Source organism: Ornithodoros turicata, chromosome 1, assembly GCF_037126465.1.
Source record: "Ornithodoros turicata isolate Travis chromosome 1, ASM3712646v1, whole genome shotgun sequence".
Taxonomy (NCBI): domain Eukaryota; kingdom Metazoa; phylum Arthropoda; class Arachnida; order Ixodida; family Argasidae; genus Ornithodoros; species Ornithodoros turicata.
The window spans coordinates 110,164,216-110,172,021 of NC_088201.1; the positions used below are offsets into that span (position 1 = coordinate 110,164,216).

At 49.3% G+C, this 7,806-nt stretch overlaps 1 protein-coding gene across 1 annotated transcript; it reads right to left on the reverse strand.

The window, feature by feature from the left end:
* Nucleotides 1-4,509: 4,509 nt before the first annotated feature.
* On the reverse strand, nt 4,510-5,511 carry LOC135382968 (zinc finger MYM-type protein 1-like). The gene has a single exon (XM_064612637.1). It carries the CDS (start codon nt 5,509-5,511, stop codon nt 4,510-4,512), a length of 1,002 nt encoding a protein of 333 aa, XP_064468707.1.
* Between the last annotated feature and the right edge of the window lie 2,295 nt (nt 5,512-7,806).

The window sequence follows — 7,806 nt, forward strand, 5'->3', positions numbered from 1 at the left end:
ATCACACCAAGGCATACAGCGCCACCTGCAGCTTGCTTTAAATAATGTCCATACGTACCTCACAAACCTTGGGATGGACCTTTCACCCGAAAAGTGTGTGGAGCTCCCTTAAACGCGCAAAGCTATGACCAATTTCCCGCTTTGGGTTGGTGCAAAGAAGCTTGAGCCGGTACGCTTCCTTGGCGTGGTAATCGACTCGGGCTTGCGCGGGGCTCGCCACATTAAACACCTTGAAACTAAGGTGCAGCGCTGGCTCCCCGCAATTCAACATCTTTCTGGCTCAGGATGGGGCTGTGATCAGCGTTCCTGCTCGCAGTTCACGCGGCGTTGGTGAGCGCGACTGTGCTTTACAGCCTTCCTATTCTGCACAGGATACCAACAACATCATTAAATACCCTTCGGTCCCTGTTTGCTAGAAGCCTTCGTCGCTGCCTCGGAGTTCCAAGAATGGCTGAAAAACGGCAAGTACTGGCTGAAGCTGGTGAACTCCCGATTGAGGTTCTACGTGGACGTAAAACGGCTCGGCATTTCCTACGTTTGCGTGCTCACATTCCCCGTCACCCGCTCCTCAGGAAAATTCGATACCGCCCTGAAAGCGACTTCTATCGAGTAGCGCAGAGGACACGCCAGACTCTCACTGGCTTCATAGCTAAGGACATTATACCGCCGGAAGCCCCCTGGTTTCTGCCGGTACCGCCGACTTTTGTAAGCCTCCCAAACCTTCTGGAAAGAAGAGATCAGGTCCCCCCTCAAGTCCTCCGAGCCCATTTTTATACTCTGGTAGACGAGAAGTTCTCTACTTTTACGGCAGCATATACCGATGGCGCATCCCGAAACATCAAGTCCGCCTCAGCATTCGTCATACCATCTGAACGCGTAGTGCACGGACGACTCCTTTCACATCAAACCTCCTCCACAGCTGCGGAACTCTATGCCATCCTTTTCTTTCTACAACACATCGCTGATTTTACACCGCGGGAATGGGCAGTCTTCACAGACTCCAAATCTGCACTTCAAGCTATTGAAAATTCCGGCATACGAGGCCCATCCGCCCCCCCTAGTCACAGATGTGTTAATGGCTTACCACACTGTGTACGCAGCAGGCCGCAGGCTCGTTCTCCAGTGGGTTCCAGCCCATTGTGGTGTCGTGGGGAACGAGCAGGCAGACAGCGCCGCAGAAGCAGCACTCTCGTATCGGACCAGTCTTGTTCTGCTGAGAGGAGACCGCCGTTCCATTCTGCGACGCCTCGTGACACCCCTGGCTTCCCGCCAATGGACAACCGACATTCTCCCCCCATCTATGTTGAGCAGAGGTGATCCAACGCTCGCTTTCTGCATGCCACGAAACACCTTTCGTCAAGATGCTGCATTAATCCACCGAATGTGCCTCGATGTGGCCTTTACAGCTCGGTGGCGTTACCGCTTGAGACAAGTTGACCCTCCCAACTTGCTGCCACTGTGGTGCTCTTGAGGATCTGGAGCACATTCTTCTTCATTGCCCCCCCCCCCTACCAACCTTCCCGAACCGCACTCTCCGAGTCCTTTCGTCGGCTGGACTCTCGCCCCTTCTTCCTATCGAAATAGCTTGGTCCCTGGCCCAATCCATCCCAGCAACGATGTGCGCTCAAAGCTCTTTTGACATTTCTGGACAGCAGGACTTTGTTCGCTATTGTGAAGGGGCTCTTTATTTTATTCCCCACATCCCCACCAGCAATGGGGTAGAGTATCGCCTCTGGCGATGAACCTCCCCCTCTCCAAAGTCAAAATAAAGTTGTTGTTTTGTTGTTCCGCTATGCCCCGTGCACGTTCTCATCTACATAAATTTTCCGCCTCGAGAACAGCAAATCTACATGGCCGATGTATTTTGTAGAAATTTTGCTAGATAAATTGATGAATAGAATGCAAAGTTATTGTGGGATAGTATAGCTTCGTAAACCACCGCTTTTGTGGACCCGTGCCGGCCTATACCAATGCCTCCTTATTGCTGCCTTGTGACTGGCAGACATGACAGACACTTTGTCACGTGGCTCCTCCAAACTTTTCATTGTCTCTTGCGCAGAGCCAAACTCTCGTACCGGAAACACAACTTTATTTTAATTATGATGATTGGGGTGTTTCATCGCCAGGTATCGTACCGTATTGCTCCAATCTGATATCCAATTTTGCGTATCCAGTTGGTTCGATTACAGTCACGATGTAAAGCTTACGCTTAGAGTATCAACACACTTTTCCTTTATTTTCAAGACGCCGCTCTGTATTACGACACGCCGTGACCGATCACATGATCTGGAGCGGAGCCGTACAGGCTGTCATTTTGTTGCTTGAAGCGGCTGTTGTGAATTCGTTGTTTAACGCTTTGTAGTCTGCGAAATGCCGTGTTGCGCGGCTCTATGCTGTAAAAACAGCACAGCGAAGGTTCATACTCTCTTCATGTTTCTCCTATATGAGAACGAGATGGACAACGTCTCTGGGCGTGACTTGGAATCGTGAACAGGAAGAACTTCTAGGCTACAGGACATTCTAGGCTTTGTCCCCCTCATGTATGCATTTCAATTCATTTCTGAAATGGGGCGAGATCGGACGACGGCCGTTCTTGAATCGTAACACGCGGAAGGATATTTTCTTCTTTGTCTATGTTGTTTTCGGTAAGCTTCCCTGCGATTAGCACATGCCCGCGGTCAACTTTGCGCATGCAAAACGTAAATTGCGAGGATAGGTTATTTTTCCGTCTCAGCCGTCCCAGCGCAATTTCCATGTAAGCAAGTGCCTCGTTCCTCTTTCTTGAGTGTACATGCTAAAGAACAACTTCTCTGTATGCTTCTTGTATGCTGTAACCGCACTGTAACATAAGTGAAGATACTGAACTTTACTATAATGACACGTGCTTGTTACCTGAAACATCTAGCATTGCGCACCATTTAGATACGAGCGAGATCCATAACAACATTTATGATTCCATTCACTAGGACTATTTTGAGCCCGAGCACTTCCAGAAAGGCAGAGCTGACGGCAGGCTGTTCCTTCTCTGGAACGCCATTATCACGATACCTGTGTGGTACCGCGTGAATGTGATGGCAGAAGAAGAGGGTGAATAAAGTAGACGCGAGAATGGAACGGTGGCAGGCGTGTACGCAGAGGCGGAGATTTTTCATTTTCCCGGGGGGGGGGCAGGGGCGCACCGGGAAGTAAGTACTCTGGCGGGGGGGGGGGGGGGGATATTTATTAAGAGCAAAAAAGAAAGCAAAGGTCAGCCAGATGGATGTCGGCTTGCTATTAAAAAAAAAAGTGAAAGGGGGAAGAAAAGAAAACAAAACAAAAAGAAGAAAAGGAAAATAAAAATGAGGAACACAAAACTAAAGCTGAAGGATCACACACTCTGGCGGGATCCCATGACGTACGCAGAACTGGTATAGAAATAAGAGGAAGGAATAACTGAAAAACAAAAAAGAAGAAAAAAAACAGAGATAACGTGAACAGTGAACATGTGCACAACTGAAGGCATTACGAAATTTATTTTGGGATTATATGCGATACATTGGGGGTAAAACAGAAAACCGTATAATACATAGCCTTTCACAGAGAGAATGTGTTTCTCCTCACGCTCGAGCGTCGAATAAAATTGTCTGCTATGTCACATAATGTTATTTTGTAGGCCAGCTGCTTGTGTCCATGTAGCAGTGCTATGTGATTAAGCCGGGCTTGCGACATAGTTGACCTCAAATAGGTCTTTACGCGACGGAGGCAAGAGAATGACCTTTCTGACGTGCACGAAGTGACAGGGACAGTCAGCGCAATTTTTAGCAGCTTTGTCATTTCGGGCAGGAGTTCTCTCAGATGTTCTCCTTCATCACCAGAAAAGAGGTCCACTACATCCTGAAGTGCCTTCAGGGGCGCTACATTCCGTTGTTTCGTGATATCCAACATCATGTCACGGTGCAGTTGGAGACGTACCGCGTCAAGATCTGTCCGATAGAACGTCGAGACGTACGTGCTGTCACTGTTTCCCGTTACAAAGTCCTCAATCTGTCCGATGTGGTGCCACGTTGCGGCTGGGTACCTTTCGTTCAAGGATAAATTCACGGTATCAGCAACCTCGTAGAACTGTTGCCGGAACATATCCTCGGAGGAGTCAAAGACATGTCCGCGAGACCCTTCCTGGTATCGCTGCGGGAGCTTTCGACGTCTCACACTTGTAATAGTTGGCTCATCAATGTCCAGTTCGTTCGCCTCTGGTTGTACTTCTGTCCAGAAGGGACGAAAGCCGCTGTGCCTGAGCTCACTCATGCTCTGTTTGACGCTTCGGACCATTTTCTCCGCCTGGTCAAACCTCAATCCTTTTTTCTGCAAAGCTGTGTTTGCAGTCTCAAGTCGGGAAAATACTAGCGTCAGCAGTTTCAACATAAAGTGCGTGTCGAATTTCGACAGCATTTTTGCGAACCCACTTGCTTTTGCTCCAGCGTCATTTCGCTCTTCCAAGGCGAGGTCGTTAAGAAAGTTGACCAGAGACCCTTAATTCTGTAGCACTGACCGGAGAGACGCGGCTTTCAGCGTCCACCTTGTTGGGCAGAACTTTCTCAAGTGTACGTTCTCGTCTTCTTCCTGGTAAGTCTGGAACGAACTAAGACGCTTTGGGGACGAGCTAACGAAGCCTATAAGTTCAGTTATCATACTCAGGAAGTCGCGACAGACGCTAACTCTTTGACCCATGTCCTGTAATACTAAGTTGATGACGTGCGCTATGCAGTGGACGTATAGCGCACGTGGCTCTTCTTGTTGTATCAATGCTTGCAGCCCGCTGCGCTGTCCTTTCATATTCGCAGCGCCATCATAGCACTGCCCACGACACTTGCCGATCGGGAGATTGAATCGACGCAGGATGTCATTGAGGATTGCACACAGAGTGGCTGCTTTGGTATCGGTTGTGCAGAAGAAGCCACAGAATAGCTCCTGCACTTGCAAGCCCTTCTGAACAATGCGGAAACAAACTGAAACCTGCTCCTTTACAGATATGTTCGTTGTTTCATCCATGATAACGGAATAGTATTCGGCAGCTCGAACCTCGTTTGTTAACGAACGCAGGACGTCATCAGCCAACAGTTCCAACATTTCGTTCACAACGTCATGAGAGATCCACTTGTACGTTGTTCGTTGCAGCCAGGATTTAAGTTCTGGCACATCGTTTGAACGAAGTTCTAGAAGCTGTTTCAGGTTACTATCTGCATCGTCATGTCCGCGTATCGCCAGACCCTGGCAAGCTAGGTACTTCACAGAAGACAGTATAGCAAGGAGAGCTTTCCTTGCGTCCCTCATTTCCTTTTGTTTCGCTCGGGAACAGGAAACCACAACATTCAAACCACCTTTCACAGCTGCCAGTGCGTTGGTCGCTGCCTTGTGATGGCTAGAGGCCTCGTGCGTCTGAAATCTGTGCAGAGCTTTCTTCCAATTAGAAAATCCATTTGTTACGAAGCTCAAATAAGAGTCCCTGTCTCTTGAAGTGCTCGGAAGCGACATTTGCGTCTCCGAAGCCTCGCGGCATATCGTGCAGAAAACCTTGTCTTTGGTTTCATCGTACAAAAGCTAGCTGTATGTAGCTTTCCAGGACGGAAGGTAGCGTCGTCCTTGCTTTTGCTGTTGCGCATTACCAGGTGGGCGCTTATTACTGGTTCCCGCGTGTCCGGTTGTTCCTGCCAAAGGTGGCGTTTCTATGCAACCATCACCCGCTCCGTCATCGCACGTTGGTGCTGCTGTGCTAGACGATGATGCACTCTGTGGTTCATCGTTTCCATCCGCAGGTTTTTGTTTCTTGATGAGGTAGCGGTCCATCATTTAGTGGTCTCTCCAACAAGCGAAACAAAGCAAGCCTCAATAGTCGAGCCCCTCCTGCGTGGTTTCAACTAGCACGAGCGTCGCAATCCACGTGACAAGGCGCGCGCTTACGCATGTGGAATACGCCGTCGCCGCGAGCTCAGGCTTGGAGCCATGTCGGCCACGTTGAGGGCGCAGCGTTTTAACGTTACGGTTTCGTTATATGACATAGCGCCTTTGAAAACTGAGTGCGAAAGGAATAAAATGCATTGAATCCTCGGTGTTTGACCCGAAATGCGTGCAATATAATGAATATGGTCAATGAATTGCAGCAGCTGGAGTTGAACCCGCACCCAACGGATTTGCGTTCCGACGGTCCTACCGTTACACTTCACTGGCAGCTGCTGGTACATTTTCGACTGCTGCGCTGATTTCATTGATCCGAATGCTTTGGGCGAAATTCAGGCTATGTGTTGTGTCATCCTCTGTGTTTCTTCGCCTCACCTTCTCCTGTCATAATGAGTATGGTGGGCGGATGCATATTTTACAAATTGCAAGATGCATTTTTGGGGAGGGTGCCTCTTCGCTCTTTTGAACCGGGCGCGCCGAGCCCCAAAGGTTGGTGTCAGTCTCTTAGCGGGACTTCCCAGGGGGGGGGGGCGCCCCCTAGTTAATGTTCGGGGGGGGTAAGGGCCCCCCCCCCCCGCAGTCGGCGCCTATGCGTGTACGATCTGGACGTCGGGGTAGCACAACGACACCACAGAACAACTTGAGGGCAAGGAAAAAACTCCTGCAATTCTGCTTTCCTTAAAGGCACCTTTCAGCTGTTTTCTACAATGCCTGGTTTACCACCGCCACGTCGTTTTCTGCCAAAGCCCGGTAAGCCTTCTCTACCGTGGGTACCGTGGAGAAAAGGGTTTCTCAACTCCTTGGTTGCTTCCGGGTTTGACACGCTATCGAAGGACTGCCAAAAAGCAATTCTGTACTACTGCCTCGGTACCGAAGGTCAGAGGATCTTCGATTTGTTGCCCCGACTTACAGCCAGGACAAATTCTCGATACACATTATTCTACGTCCGTGAACCTTATTGCCGAGAGGCATCAGTTTCACCAACGCCGGCAGTAGCCCATTGAAGAAATTGTGATGACTACGTGGTAGCTCTTCGGCAACTTGCTAGTATACGTGTGACTTCGGGTCCCCGTCCGATTCCATGCTACGAGACCAGACCATTGAATCAAGAAATATTCCTCATCTACGTGACCGCCTTGTCCTCGAATGACGCTATCTTACACTGGACCGACCAGTTCAGCAATTCCAATGGTCACAGATGGAATCTCGAGAATCCACAGATGAAACGCATCAAGGTGCTGCACAACGAGCAATGAAGAAGTTTTCAAGAAGGCATTCTCCACGAATGGAACAGGAGAAACATGACCGCCAACTCAGGCCATCGAAAAATCACTGTTTTCGATGTGACTTTCCGAATCACCTCGCGAGCTCTACGTCATGTAAAGCCAAAAATCGAAAACGTGTCTCGCCTGCAAGACACGTCATTTGCGTTCAGGTTGCAGATCCGCTGGATATTTATGGGAAGTGACCACTGAACGCTGCGACGAGCGTGATCAACCTCATTGGGAACATAGTCAGAGAGTGCTACAGCTAGGGCCTATAGATGGCAAAGAGAAAACAGGCATATACATTACGTCGTCTGCAGCACACAAGGGCGTTCATTTCTTGATTGACACGGGATCGTCTATGTCGATGATGCCTCACAATGTCCACCAGGAAGACTTCGCATCGCAATATGCGCGCAAGTCTACGTCAGTTACATTGTTCGACTTCTCCGAACGCTGTATAGCGATTGAAGGTTGTTTCCCTGCATCGGTGAAGTACAAAGATCGTTCAGCATGCCTACTGTTCTATGTCATTGCACACAATACTACTTTGATAGGCCTGGATGTTATTGCAGCCTTACAGCTGAACATCATGGGCAGCAATATT